We start from the raw sequence: 16,563 nt of genomic DNA on the forward strand, positions 1-16,563 counted from the left end.
CGACTACCGGTATTGAATGGACAGGTATATAGGCAGTGGCTTATCAGCAGTGTTACTCATGCATGTAACATCTCTGCTCTACAGGTTATAGATACTCAGTGAATATAGATTTTACTTGACCAGCATAGAGATTTATATACAACACTTGGTTTTGATAGTTACTAGGATATGATCTTGATGATAATGAAGATTAGCTTTACTTCAAGTGTAACATAGTTTTATTGTTATATTTTACATAGTAATATTGCAAATTCAATTAATTGAAACTGTATAATATATGGTGGCTTCAATAAATTTTGACCTCTGCAGACATTTTTTTATCATAATATGGACATCTATTTGACCAGGGTCACTCAAAATGTTTTTTGAAAGACCCTGATTTGACTAGTGATTTATATTGGTAAATATTGAATCAATTGTTATAGACATAGTACTAGAGATAAATAAATGACATAAATATTAATCCTATCTTGTATTTACTTCATGACACAAGTTAACAAGCATAATGAAGTAAATGATTGGTTAAAAACATAGTGATAAGTCATTTCATTATGATGTCAATTTTCATGGTAAATACTGAAAATGTTTTTTTCTTGTTTTATTTATAATGTGTGTAGTGATACAAATAACACTATATCTAAATTTAAGTTAAAATAGTACTTCTGAATTTAATAAAACATTTTCTTATGTCACACAATAATAATGTATTTGACAACTTTTTTACATTGAGATAAGTTCTTCCCGCAATAATCCACGGTTAATTGGGAATTAAATACTTATCAGTGACTTGATAGGAAGGACTATCAGCAAGAGCAGCTACATGTAAATTAAATAAGAAGTTTCAAAAAATCTGAAAAAATAAATGCTTTACACTATCAAATCAAGACTTAGTCATGTTTGTATTATATTCAGTCTTAAAAATTACATATCAGCAACCAACTTTATTTTTTCAATCGTTTTTCATAATCTAAAATTTTAGGTACTATTTCTCATATTATTGTTGAAATAATGAATAGGGTATATGATGAATTGTTACATTTAATATTAATATAAGAACATGCACATAAACAAAACATTTTCTCAAATCATAATCCTCTGCTTGAATATCCTTCACATTACTTGTAGTGTGCAATTAATAGTTCTGAAGTTTGATGATATTTTTGACACTGAATTTTCTCTAAATAAAAGTAAGTAAGTTTTTTAGGTGTTGAAACTAATATAATCATACATCAATGTATTTAAATAATACTTATTTTATTATCACATGGTGAGGAGACCTGTACATAAAACTAATTGCAGACTTATATGACTGTGAAATATAATTTCATAATTTTCTCTCTGTTTCTATAGTTTTGATGAAGCTGAAGTTTTTCTGCTAATTGCTCTTATCAAGTACCATATCACACATGTGTAATGATATAAATATCTAAATAATGAGATAACAGTAACCATAAATACTGGAAATCTGACCCTTCTGGCATTAGATAATAGCCTTGAAACATTTCTTGGCCAAATTACCACTATCTTCTAAAGCATGAAACTCAGTAAATTTAGAGTACTTTACAAAATGTAGGTAATTCTGCATTTATAAGTAGATGTTATAATTAGAGGGATGTTTGCAGCAGCAGGGAGTATAACATGTTCATAAGAATAAAATAAACAGCTTTTATCATGTAGGGAGGCAAATAGTGATTGCATTGTCCAAATTTTGTTCATTTGGTATCGGTCCATCTGTTACAAACATGTTGCTTAATACTTTTGGAAGGATTAATAGAATGAATTTATTTTTGGTACACAGGTATATATCCATAAAGTCCAGGTCAATCTCAATTTTTGCTTAGGTCCATTAATTTTTGCGTAGTCATGGCCCCTTTTCTACTGAAAATTTGACATAAATCCTTGTCTGCTCAGTAACTTATTCGGGGGGCATTTTTCATATACTGTGACATTTCTGGTTTTACTTTTTATGAAATATGGAATATCTTTTCACTTTATGATGATTTTTTTTTTTAATTTTCACTCGTCCTTTGGAGCGACTGTTATTAGAAATATTACTGTATCACATTTTTGTTGGTCAGGGATTTCAGTATCCCGCCATTTCTATCATTGTAACTGAACATGGCAGAAAGGCCAGAACTTTGATTAAATATAACAGAAGAACAATTCTGGGCTGTGTTTTATTTTTTTAATCATAGTGATTGGGATTTTAAAGAAGCACTGATTTCATCAGAATGGTCATTAGAAAATGTTCAAGAACCTATTCTTCAAATGGAGCATAATATTCGTGAACAAAATGCTGTTTCATCACTTTACCCAGTTCCAACAGGAAGCACAAACGATGACATTGATAATCAACATGACAATGACAATCAGCAAGATGGAAATTTGTAATGATCTGTACATGCTTAATTTACTTGAAAGTGGATTATTTTCTGACATGTAATATTGGATATTACTTGCAATTATAAAAAAATGTATAACAAATAAATGAATATAGAGTTTCAATGTTGGATGAAAATCATTTGATTGCAATAAATTAGATAAATCAATGCCCAGTTTCATATGAACATTCATTTTACTACACCTGGATTATAAACCTTGTTGAATAGGAGTAATTCGCTGGGCTGATAATGTTTTCTACAGGTAAGCCTGCATGCTTACTTGCTGGTATAAACACTCTATAGCAGCAGCTTTCTGTTTACATCACATGACAAGGGTCAGGGGTTATGTCAAATTCAAATTTTATCTCCCAACTGCTGTTATATTTCATACTTTAGATGAATCTAGTGATTTAATCAAGGGTTTAAAATAAAAAGTACAATCATCATTTTATAGTGCATGCAAATTTCCTACACTGTGTCAATTTTGAATGTCATCGTGAATTCAATAATCAGTTTATTTCAAGAAAATGTATCTGAATACAAAATGTTGCAAAAAACAGCCACCATTTGAAATTAGGCTCCTCCCACTTCCTTTTATACAAAATCCTGGGGTTTAAAGTTTGAAATTTTACACAAGGAGTCTACGATAAAGTCCGAGTAAAATGTAATCATTACCCAAGTGAAATTAGTATCATTCCGCAATGTTTTGGACATGTTAAAATTATGAATAACAACTTACTCCCAAAATTCTATAACAGAATCCACCATCTTTTCTGAGGTATTTACTGAGGCATTCATTGTTGTCAATGTGTTTGATAATACTGACTGGTTGCTCCAAACTTCAGATCTGTTTGTACTTCCGTCGAAACACCTGGAAAGAAATGTTTTAGATTATTTGCCTTACAAGCAGATAGAAACAAAGCAAAAGTCGATTGTCGCAACTTACAAGAAATGTGAATGAACATGTGTCTGCGAATTTCTGATTATTGGGGAAAAGGTTTTATTGAAAACAAAATTAAGGTAGCTATGCACGTTTGATATACCGGCAGTAATGGCGTAGCATCATTTATCCGGATAACGTAGAATAAAATGACCTGAACTGAAAGTCCTTTTATGAATTAAAGGCAACCTGTGTGTAAATTTATTAAAACGGAAACTCTTACTATATTTCTTAAGATAAATTATGATATTAAAACGTTTGACACGCTAAACAATTCCAAATAATGTCTTAAAATCAGCTTGAAATTGGCGAATCTTTTTAATCATGGCCTGCAAAAATGTAAAACAAAATCAAGCATACGGACCTATACATTTTATTTACCATATTATAGACTCTTTGTTTATTTTCGACAGTGGAAAGTTTCATTAAAATCTACATTGTAGGCAAAATTCTATCCGCTAAAATGTTGTTAAAATTGTGTGATTTTCTCAGAGAATCCCATTATGAAAACTTGAGTGAGGTCCAAATTTTTCAAATCAATCTAGTAATAAATCAGGAACACCACCTATTATTTTATTTTGCCGAATTTTCTAAGCATATACTGAAGTATGGAAAAATTAGACTTTTGTTTTAATCAAGTTCTACATTGTAGATATTTTTCAGCATCCGAACGTGCAGAACAACCTCAATGGAGTTTATTCTATCGCAAGTCTTTGACGTATAAAACAAATACAAAGAAAACTGTAATACTGGAAACAAACTAATTATTATGAAAGAACTTTGTTAAACTTTAAGTTGCCATAAAAAAATCTATGTTCTTGTTTATATGATGTTGGTGCAGTCTTTTGAGGACAGCCTTTTCGGTGAAATGACAGCATTTACAGGCAACTTACCTGTCCGAATTCCACTCATTGTCGCACGAGGCCCATGGAAGTGAAGTTGTGAACGACATATACAAATAATAAACTCCCCATGACAAGATGATAATGTAATAAAGGTTCAGGCAAAACACTATGATAAGTGAGGCAACTGCAATGCCTAAAATATATAAGAAGACTGATAGACGTTTAAACATATTTTGCATCAAACAAAGCGATCGGACAATAAATCAGACAATACTTTAACCTATATGTCTCTTTACTTTATAACGTTTTTTCCGCTTTTCACTCTTCTATTTCTCATTATGTGTCACTTTGCGGTCTGAAGTATTTTGTAAAAATACATAAAAAAAAATCATACCTTGAAAGCCCGGTACCAACCTCCCCCATGCCTCAATATTCCCGAGACTCATGTACTGACCCAGGGACAGTTCCAACAAGAACAGGGGTACTCCACACGTCACCAACAAAATGAAATATGGTATAAGAAAAGCCCCTGGAAAAAAACATATAATAAATTTAAATCTCTCCGATTCAGCAGGAAATGAAGAAGTAAGCCACTATTGCAGCATATTTTTTCCGATCGTCGCCTCCTAAACATTCAAAAATATGTGGTTAGAAATAGCTACAAGTATGAATCAAAGCACTGAAAGTACTGGAGGATCGATTGTCTCTGAACAACACAGATTTTACACATTATGTGTAAATATCAGCGGAACCTTTTCTAGTGTACAAATGTACACAAAGTTTGACATTTAACCATATTTGTGAACTTTACTTTTGATGTAGGAATGGACGGCTTGCCTTTTGCATTCAGTAATCATATTTCACCATCCTATGACCTATCACAGCAGTATCTTGAATGATAATCGAGAAGTAGATTTTAACAAAACTGAACTGAAAATTCAAAGCTTGCACAACAGGTGATATTAAGTTAAACGTACTTTTTGTGAAATCAATTCAATATTTATTCATTGTCTGTAAACAATATTATTGTTGAATATGAACAATACAAACATATTAAAGCTATGAATATTGTATAGCTATTGACTTTGGTATATTAGGGGTGGGTGTTACGCTATAATTTTTACATTTCCTTTTTAGTCACTTTTTATGTAGAGCAGGTATGTTTTTATTCTGTCTAATTTTATTTATACCCAGTAGTAAAATACTCTCCACTAGGACTTGAACCCAGACCTCTTCCTACATGGTGTAAGAAGCATTCTTACTGTGAAATATGGAGAGGATTTAGCAAAATGTTGTAATACTTGAAATATAATATCAGAAGAATTCAAAACAAATGTATACACATTAGAATGACAAAGTGAAAATGTATTGTTATGCCTACATGTATTTTCCTCCATCTATTTTATTTCAAGAAACTGAAAATCATGAGATCAATCCAAAATTAAATTCTTCAACCAAATGCAAGTTAAAGAAATTACCTATGTAATTATTTTGAAATAGGATAAGAATTCTTCATAAATACTTTTAGGTCTGTTGTGCAGCATTTTTTAAACCTATAGTTCTGTTGTAAAACTAGAAATACTTCAGTCACACTGGTAAAATTCACTACAATTGAGTTGTAAGAACATACAAATTGGACACTGTCTGTTTTGGCAATCAGCAACATAAAGCAAAAGCACTTTACTGCAGTGCCACCTGCAAATTCAAAGGTGAATATTCATGCCAAGTTACATCAAAATCCAACCATACATGAAGAAGAACTTCAATTTGAAATTTGACCCCCAACTGTGACCTTGACCTTTGAGATAGGAACATGGGGTTTATGCATGTCACATCTTCTAACTTAGATAAACATTCATGCTAAATATAAACTAGAGTTGTCACAGGAGTGACGAATTATACCCCCACAATATGGCCTTGTCACAGAACTAAGCCAACGTCAAAGCTGAACTTGCTTGACCTTTGACCTACTGACCTCAAAATCAATAGAGGTCATCTGCTGGTCATGATCAACCTCCCTATAAAGTTTCATGATCCTCGGCCCAAGCATTCTCAAGTTATTGTCCACAAAAGATTTAAATGACCTTTGACCTTTGGAACCCAGAATAATTATGGGTCATCTGCTGGTCATGACCAACCTCCCTATTAAATTTCATGATCCTAGTCCAAAGCGTTGTGAAGTTGTTGTCCGAAAACCGTTTAAGTGTTCCGGGTCACTGTGACCTTGACCTGTGACCTGCTGACCTCAAAATCATTAGGGGTCATCTGCTGGTCATAACCAACCTCGCTATCAATTTTCATGATCCTAGGCCCAAACATTCTCAAGTTATCATCCGGAAACCGTTTAACTGTTTCGTGTTATTGTGACCTTGACCTTTGACCTACTAACCTCAAAGTCGAACACGACCTGTATTTAATCATGTTACACCTGTGTACAAAAATTTAAGATCCTAGACCCAAGCGTTCTCTTAAGTTATCATCTTGAAACCGTTTAACTGTTCCGAGTCACTGTGACCTTGACCTTTGACCTACAGACCTCAAATTCGAACTTGACCTGTATTTCATGATGTTACATCTGTGTACCAAAATATATGATCATAGGCCCAAGCGTTCTCAAGTTATCATCCGGAAACCGTTTAACTGTTCAGGGTCACTGTGACCTTGACCTTTGACCTATTGACCCCAAATTCAAACTTGGCCTGTATTTTCTGATGTTACACCTGTGTACCAAAAATTATTCAAATCAGTCAAGGCTTTCATGAGTTATCATCCGGAAACCACAAAAACCAACAGATCGACCAACCGACTGAGCGAATGACCGCCAAGCTCACTCCTAAATACCCCCCCAAACTTCGTTTTGTGGGGGTATAACAAGATGCATGTAACAGATGCACACACAAACACCTACTCCCCAAAATGATGACTAAGTCCAGCTAGTCGAGCTCATCGCAGGCAACTCATTTCTGTTGTTCAGAAGCTTATTGTTTCTTTTATACCAAATTTTTGCTTAATCTGGAATTTACACATGTTCAGTTAAAGTTTACTCAGGAACCAATGCTTTTCTAAAATCTTGTTTCAAATCAAAATTTTGTTTGCACATAAGTATCAATATCTTTAGTAAATAACAGGTATCAGTAAGTTTATGCATTAAGAGAGCCGCGTCACGAGAAAACCTACATAGTGGCTTTCTGAACAGCATGAATCCTGACCAGACTCAGGGCAGATATTCGCAGGCTTGTCTGGATAAGTGGTAGTTGCAAACCAACTATGCTGGTTTTCTCATGGCATGGCTCAAGAAATCTATTAGTCTGGACGGCTACAAAATCCCCTGGCTAGGCATCAAGTTACTAGACACTTCCTTTAATATTTGCCGTTGTATTTTCACCATTATGTTTCCTGTAACTTTCCACATAAACGGACAAGAAAAAAAGTAGGCGAGCAAACTTTTGAAATCATCGCCCAATTTTATATAGGAATGGGACGATTCCTTGGTTAACTGGATCCTATTTGATTACTAGGTGAAACCGGTTTCAATTTTGCAAAACCGCTATCACTCTCACACAGTAAAAATCAAGATTAGTACTTTATCTTTATACATTTCTTTGACAAGCAAATAGACCCGCAATATATTTCTGCTTAAACACAGTGAACATAGTCAATAATTTGCTTGTCATGATATATTAAAAATAAAGTACACCAAAATATGTCTTATTAATTTGCACACTGCTTGCAAACGATAAAGTCCGGAAGTTCCTAATGTAATCAGCTGCTGGATGTACCTTAACACAGTCGTCAGGAAAGAGAACATCATTATGGCGGCCGATTAAACAAAGCGGTTTGATTTCATACAAATAATCGGTTTCAATATTTTGAAATCCTCCCAGCCCTAATTTTAAAGATAAAATATATGTCTCTCAGTATTCATACTGTCCTGTACGTGTTGTCTAGAAATTCTGTTTTTGGCCCCCTAGTCACTGCTAATTTTAATATTATACTGATGACAATTCATCATTGTTATTTTTTCTCTTACTGTGATAATGTCTGAATACAGAATATGAGACATTACATGTATACATTTCTTTCAGATTTTTAGATTTTAACCATTTTTTCAATGGATTTTCAAAGGTAAAACAGTTTTGAAATATTTACAATTTTCATATTTTAGCATTCAAATTCTTTTTAAATTACATGTAACACCTGAATAGCGGCAATGTGATGTTCAAAATTTTAGAAACCAGTAGTTAAGCGTTCATAAATAATCCATTTTATTCGAAATACATGTGTAAAGTAAAAACTGATGAATGAATTGCTTGGTTTATACGCTTTCAATTCATCAAAAAGATATTTCTAAATTTGTGTTTTATGGATGAAAGTTTATGCTGTCAGAAAAACTTAACACGGACGTTCGGCAATCAATGTTTTATAGTCCGTTTTATTGGACCTGGCAGGGCAGAGTTAAACTTTGACTTACGCAAATAATGGTAATCTCAAAAAACGAGCAAAATAGGTTGAGTAATATAACTGTTTAATTCCGTAATCTTCAGTAACCAACGACTAACATTCAACGCTACATTGGTTACATATACTATTATAGTATAGTATTACTATATACCCTGCACTATAATGTAGTCGACCATCGCGAAACCACGCCCCGCCAGGTCAAATAAAATGCACTATATCATTTCTAAAAGAAAATAACAATGGATTTGTATACAAACACGGTCTTATTCGTTTTATTGACTGATAAATTGGTAATCTATCTGAGACGTTGAAAAATGTACATTGGTATGCATTCACAGTGTGAATTTCATACAATATTTTGTTTACAAGTAAGTACTGACATCTTAAGTAAATAACAGTTAAAACTATATAAAATCATTACTTATTCATTAAGAAATCAATAACATGACAGCTAGAAAATCACCTGAGAATTTGTTAGCTGTCCGGTCACCGAAGGGCGCGTCAAAATAATTTGACGTTCACACTGTTTTATATTTGTGATACTCCTGGCAATTTTAACATCAAAACTTTGAAGGACCAAAACAATGGAAGATATAAATCAGAAATTACACAGTCATGTAAAGTTATTGGTTTTATCACTAAGGCATAAAAAAAACCCCATTGTTTCTGGTATCCCGACCTACCCTAAATTTTTCACCCGGCCCTAAATTAATGTTTTTTATGGCCTTTGAGAATATTTTTTTAACATTTTAACAAAAAGATGCAAAAATGCACTTTTTAAACTTTAAATATGCCCAGTGATGTTGGTAAACAACTTACTGATGCTCTTAAGGCATAACCCCCTTATTTGTTTTCATTTTTTGAACAAAAATAATTTCTGAAAAGTCTCCATGATAAAAAAAAATCAAAAAAAAAATTTTCCGACTTACCTACCCTATTTTTTTTTTAGCATGTTACCGGAAACAAAGAATTTTTTTTAGGCCAAACTCACTTGTGAAGTAACAGTAGATGTTAATCGTGTACAGTACATACATAGGTTTAAATCACCAGAACATTTGTAATTTTGGATATTATTTGATAATTTTTACATAAATCAATCAGGAATTGAATCTCCTTTTGATACATGTAGGTTGCATTTCAATTTATTGCCATTCCTGTGCAATAATTGACATTTAAACCTATAGCATGTAAAGCATCAGCAGCGATGAAAGTTTCATTGGAATCGCTTCAACTATTTTGGTCCTTCGAGTGTTTGACGTGAGTGGGGATATTGCCAATATGAAAAAATATCTCAATATTTCTGAGGACAACGTCAAATTAGTTTGACTACTGAACGCCTAGAACTCAGGCTAGTAGTAGACATCCAGTTACCAAATGACGAGACACTTCCAATGACAAAATATATATATAGCGACTTGTACATCATAATCAGAGGCTTTTCTTAAATTCTTATTTGTCTCGGAACTGATTGATGAAAACAATTAACGTTTCCTTCAGTCAAAGAACTATAAAATACAAAGAATAGCAACTGGAGATACTTCCGCATCATCGCATGTTAGCACGTTATCTTATTTTAAAGCGTTTGCCAACTTGATCAATTGTGATCAAATCAACAGACGCTTACCTGAAGTATAAAACAGATGGTACGCCTGGCCCTAATAAACCGAATCAAGTCCATTTTTCAAACAACAAGTGTTGATTTGCCAGACTTCCAGTCATAAATTCATTCCTTCCCCATGTAGAAAATACTAATAACAATAAAAAAACACCATTATCATTGTAAACAAAATCCGAAATTAATCTAATTTCAAAGCGTTTGCCCACTTAATTAATAGTGATCAACAGACGCTTACAACGAAATCTCATTCAGTAATCACAGGATGCTGGCAAGATTTGTTCTATATGCCTTTCAAGTTGCCGATCTATTTATTTTTTTAGCTCTTTGCTTTAGTAAATAAGGCATTGAGTGTGCTCATGACTTGTTGTAATTATCAGAATTATAAATAAAACATTTACAAAAATCGTGATAACAACTAATCATAATTTTTACAAGCAATTACTTTATACACTTGCTTTACAGTACATAATACGTACGTGTTACTTGTTGTATATTAAGTAACGGATCTCTAACCAATTCCATTAAAACTGGGGACGAACTGACTGGGGCGTAATTTACAGGGTCGAAATTACGCCTTCATCCTGCATAAACAGATATTCACAAACTACAGCAGTCTAGAGCATTTACAGATTAAATCAGCACGGCTGTTGTACAATAAAGTTATGATTTGCCTGATGATTTGTATACAGTGCTTTAGGGTATAGCGGATAGCTAACTAATTATTCCTGCATTCCAATTCAAAGAAATGAAAATAGTAGTTTTTTATCAGTATATCAGGCAGAAAACATCTATTCTTCTTAAAACATTCAGCATTTCATAGAAATTCATGTGTTTTTTTCTCTCCAAGCCATTGTTTACATATGAGCTGATTTAGGGTGTACAGGATAGTTTTGGTCATTTTTTCCATTATTAGTTTAAAATCCACATTTTAACAAACTTTCCAAGATTTCTTTACTATATAAATCAGATAATGTATTCTCTTTTCAAAAACATTCAGCTTTTTAAATTTCTATCAAATACTTTTCATTCACTGACGTTTTTTACATGTACACTGATTTAGTCTATAGGGGATAGCTTTATTTCACATTTGATGACATATGAAAAATAACACAACAAGCAAATATTTAAAATGTATGTCAGAATGTCTGTTTGCATGCCAGTAAAAGAATGTTATGAAAATTTATACAATAATGCAAGTCTAAATAGATCTATAAAATTTATCAATCTATCCTCTATACCCTAAAATCCGCTATACCCTAAAGCACTGTAGCTGGAATGAGATATTAACCTCTTTTTGTTCGTGGAAATAATGTATTTCTGACATGTTTGCAAAGGACGTAAATGAAACGAAGGGAGGTAACTTTTTAAAGACGAATCGAACTACAGCTGTTTTCCTTGCAATTTTGAACTGCTTTTTTTTTCAGTTTAATAAAATCTTATCGATCAAAATCGCTACAGAAAAGACTCTTCTTGGTTAGCTGTAATTTTTAAACAACGTCTAAAGGATCAGTCTGTGCTGTAAACAAAGCTGGAATCGTAGGTTTGTCGGTGACCTAGTTTTCGCGCATTAATATGTCACTGCAGTCAGAAATACACAACAGAAATGTATATAATAACAAGAGCTGTCGGAGGACAGCAACGCTCGACTATTTAACAGCCTTGTCGCTTGAATGAATAAGAAAGTCGAAAAAGGGGCATAATTTAGTAAAAAAGTAAAATAGGGTTATGGAACCTGCATAGTGCTTATCAGCTCATGACAGTGGACAAGTGTATGAAGTTTCAATCCATTCCCATTAGTGGGTACTGATACCAGCTTACATATAAGAATTTAACCCAAAAACTCCTAAGTTGAAAAAGGGGCATAATTTTGTAAAATGCAAAGTTGAGTTATTGACCCTTTGCACTGCATGTCATATCATGACAGTGAACTAGTGTGTGAAGTTTCAATCCTTTCCCATTAGTGGATACTGAGATACCAGCTTACATACAAAAACTTAACCAAAAATTTCTATGTTGAAAAAGGGGCATAATTTTGTGAAAAGGCAAAATAGAGTTATGGAACCTGTGCAATGTAAGTCAGATTATCACAGTAAATAAGTGTGTGAAGTTTCAATCCATTCCCACAAGTGGTTACTGAGATACCAGCTTACATACAAAACCTTAACCAAAAATTTCTAAGTCAAAAAAGGGGCATAATTTTGTAAAAAAGCAAAACAGAGTTATGGAACCTGTGCAATGTAAGTCAGTTTATCACAGTGAATAAGTGTGTGAAGTTTCAATCCATTCCCACAAGTGGTTGCTGAGATACCAGCTTACATACAAAAACTTAACCAAATCGGGACGCGGACGCGGACGCCGACGCGGACGCGGACGCGGACGCGGACGCCGACGCATGGGCGAGTCCAATAGCTCTACTATTCTATGAATAGTCGAGCTAAAAACTGGAAAATATGTTAAGAATTTTTTGTTTTGGACGTTCGACAGTTGAAAATACAGTCGTGATGGAATAATTATATTTTGATGGTTGTCCTAATCTATGGCATGGAACTACTTTCCGCACTATTTTGTTCGGTTTGCAGTAAGGAAATTTCTGCATTGTTAACTTTGGATCGATTGCGAGACAAGCAATCCAAAAAGTACTTGGCAAGTTAGATAAAAACTATACCGCGAAATGCATAACTTTTGCAAACGCCACTCGATTTTGAATTGTTGGCTCGTAAAGGACTTAAAATATAACTTATTGAAAAAAATAACAGCATTGTATACCGGCAACTGCATAATGACAAGTTTAATTTCTCGGGGTCAAACAAAAGTACCTCATCTTTATAACAAAATACCATACAACAAACCCTGATCAAAGAAAATAAATTCACACTGTTTTGCTTACCTCCACCATTTTTGTAGCAGAGATATGGAAATCTCCAAATATTTCCTAGACCCACAGCAAACCCCACACAGGATAATATAAAGTCAAACTTCGAAGACCATGTGTCCCTTTCTGGAACCTTTTCAATCGTACTTGGAACGCTTTCATCGCTGCTATTTTCTCGCAGTTCGAATAATTCATTCGCAGCCTCACCTGAAAAAATCACACACACTATCACATCAGACTTACTAGTATTACAAATTCAAATGTTTCAGAAATGCTTAAGTTGTCTGAAAAAGAAATAATTTATTTTGTGCTTTATTTTCCTTCTTTGTGTCTTTTTTTCAAGTAATATCACGTTTAGAAATGCTGGTCACACAAAATGATGTCTGACGAGCCTCGGTAACGGATTTTTGCGCGAAGTATCATGCATTTCAGTTATATATTTACTGTCATTGAAATCAAAATTCCGAAAATTTGATGTCTTTTTTAGTATAGGTTATAATAATTAATATCTTAAAAATTGCTGTATTCAACTTACAACCGTCTTACAGTTCGCCATTAAATTTAATACATACAGTTGATGTGACAATTACATGTGAAATAGAATGGCTAGAATTGATCGAATTGGAGCAATTCCATTGGCAGAGCAACTTGGGCGAACTGTAAATTTAACTTATTGTTTAATTTTAACTTAATTTTACCTCAAATCATTAAACACTATATGTAACTATCTGAAAGGTCACAGATTGCATGAAAAGCCATTGTTCTATGTCACGCTTTAGAAATAGGGTAACTATTGAAAATTCGTCAGTGATACATGGGGAAGGCATTTCATGTATCAGTAAATGAGGACAGTCACCAACAAGTTGTTTTAGTAAACATTGGTGACAGTCCATACCTGAACAAATTTTCTTATTGATATTTTACTAAATCCTGTTGAAATCTTATAACGATCATCTATACACAACTTTTGTCATTGGTGCATTTTCCATCGCTTGAACGTTTGACAGAATAATACCTGGAATTATAGCGCGTTTTCTCCTAGCGCAAACGAAGAGAAATAAATCAAATATCTTGAGCTGACATATCAACCTACTTTCGTTTTCGATAAAAGAACTCGTCCACAAATCCTTGACATTTTGCTCAGAAATCCATTAACGAGACTCTTCCGTATACATTCCTACGTGTGACCGACATCCTTAGACGTAAAAATTGGTTATAATAAAAAAACTGAATCTTCGCATACATACTGTCTGAACTGGAAACATAGTTTGGCAAATCTACAAATGTTCTCTCAGCACTTTCAGCTATTTATCAGTTATCATTTTTTCGTTTATTTCATTGCAAAATGATATACTAGAAATATTTAAAGCCATAGGTCTTAAGTATCACCGCCTCCAAAGTAATATCAAAATTGTGACCAGTGCCAAAATTTCATGTTGTGTATAGAGTAAACTTAAATGTGGGGTCTGCCACACAGGGGTCCGTGGACAGCATATGAAGCACGACGGCTGCAGAGAGAAAGAGTGGAAGTGTGTGTGTGGAGGGGGAGGGGGAGGGGTGGTGTGAAGCGAAGCACAAAGTGATGCCAGATATTCTATATTAAATATCTGAAGCTTCATTAATGAATTCGAGCATGCCATTAAAACTGAGTGATTTTGTTGAGATAAAGTTTATCTAAATGGTATCCAAGCAAGAAATTTCGGAACACGCATGATTCGAAGTCAGCGACCTTAACCACTTGGCCACTGAGAGCATTACGCATGATTCGAAGTCAGCGACCTTAACCACGTGGCCGCTGAGGGCATTACGCATGATTCGAAGTCAGCGACCTTAACCACGTGGCCGCTGAGAGCATTACGCATGATTCGAAGTCAGCGACCTTAACCACTTGGCCACTGAGAGCATTACGCATGATTCGAAGTCAGCGACCTTAACCACGTGGCCGCTGAGGGCGTTACGCATGATTCGAAGTCAGCGACCTTAACCACGTGACCACTGAGGGCGTTACGCATGATTCGAAGTCAGCGACCTTAACCACGTGGCCGCTGAGGGCATTACGCATGATTCGAAGTCAGCGACCTTAACCACGTGGCCGCTGAGGGCATTACGCATGATTCGAAGTCAGCGACCTTAACCACGTGGCCACTGAGGGCATTACGCATGATTCGAAGTCAGCGACCTTAACCACGTGGCCACTGAGGGCATCACGCATGATTCGAAGTCAGCGACCTTAACCACGTGGCCACTGAGGGCATCACGCATGATTCGAAGTCAGCGACCTTAACCACTTGGCCACTGAGGGCATCACGCATGATTCGAAGTCAGCGACCTTAACCACGTGGCCACTGAGGGCATTAACACATGATTCGAAGTCAGCGACCTTAACCACTTGGCCACTAAGGCCATTAACACTTCATTTATCTGTGCTAAATCTTGTTCTAATTTCCCCATTTCTCACATAACGCAAAATATCCATACATGTTCTTAAAATAACTATCATTACCTCATACTGCTTTTTCAGAATAACACCACCACATCAAGAAAAATGTTGTCTTGGCGCAACAGTCGGGTTTAATTATGGCAAATAGCAAAATAGTAAACAGTTAAATGACAAATAGTTATTAACAGAAGGTATTTAGCATTTCCTAAGGTTAAGGCTCTGCATGTTGTCAAAAATGAGGTGATAATTTGAGCCAAGTTTCATGAAAAATCTGCCGCAGGCTAGGACATATGAAACGGAAACGAAATTCCAATGGTTCCTTCAATGGTGACCTTGACCTTGTATCAGTGTGCCTAGAACATGGAGCATGTCGTCTTGATGATTAGAGCATTTGATCCAAGTTTAAAGAACATCCTTCAACGGGTTTGGGACTTGTGAAAAAGGCACAAAATCCCATGACCTTGAACTGCGACACTGACCTTGAGTCGGCGTCCCTGAAATATGACGTTTGCATGTTGTACAGTTAAGGTGAACATATAACTAGTAGGGGACAGTAAAGTGTTATGTGCAGGCTGATCTTGGTCTGCACAGATGTGCAGGCTGATCTTGGTCTGCACTGGTCGCAAAGGCATAATCACTTGCCGTCTAAAAACACAGCATATGTAATTTAAAACATCGCAAATTAAATATAAAGCATCGCATATAAATTTAAATTGACAGTATATGGAGATAACAGCATCCCGTACAAAAATTAAACGTTTGATAAATATTAAATGCGACACATATAAAATTAAAAGCTGAAATGACCACATATAAAGTTATTAAGAATATAGCGCACAATCAGATAAAACATCGATAATCGCCCGCACACACTGGTGACAACTGTTGAGCATCATATGTATAAGCAATTAAGCAAAGAAACATATTAGTACAGTATAAAGCGCTATATCAACATCAGAAGACAGCTATGACGGTGACCTTTGTGGGGATTACGCAATAACGTAAT

General features: G+C 34.6%; 1 protein-coding gene across 7 annotated transcripts in view; it reads right to left on the bottom strand.

The window, feature by feature from the left end:
- Window positions 1–16,563, bottom strand: part of LOC123560798 (sodium- and chloride-dependent creatine transporter 1-like) — a 42,744-nt gene that overhangs the window by 17,727 nt on the left and 8,454 nt on the right. For 2 of the 7 annotated variants that reach the window (XM_053552830.1, XM_053552832.1), the window contains exons 2-5: window positions 13,133–13,324; window positions 4,561–4,695; window positions 4,215–4,359; window positions 3,121–3,252 (exon numbers count right to left, since the gene is read on the bottom strand). In XM_053552830.1, the coding sequence (XP_053408805.1) occupies window positions 3,121–3,252; window positions 4,215–4,359; window positions 4,561–4,695; window positions 13,133–13,324 (604 nt within the window). Of the gene's footprint in view, window positions 1–3,120; window positions 3,253–4,214; window positions 4,360–4,560; window positions 4,696–7,074; window positions 7,179–9,090; window positions 9,206–10,251; window positions 10,661–10,721; window positions 11,404–11,533; window positions 11,650–13,132; window positions 13,325–16,563 lie in introns of those variants that run through there. The other 5 variants (XM_053552833.1, XM_053552831.1, XM_053552835.1 and 2 more) reach the window with 5 other exon arrangements.

This window comes from Mercenaria mercenaria, chromosome 10 (genome assembly GCF_021730395.1).
Source record: "Mercenaria mercenaria strain notata chromosome 10, MADL_Memer_1, whole genome shotgun sequence".
Lineage (NCBI taxonomy): Eukaryota > Metazoa > Mollusca > Bivalvia > Venerida > Veneridae > Mercenaria > Mercenaria mercenaria.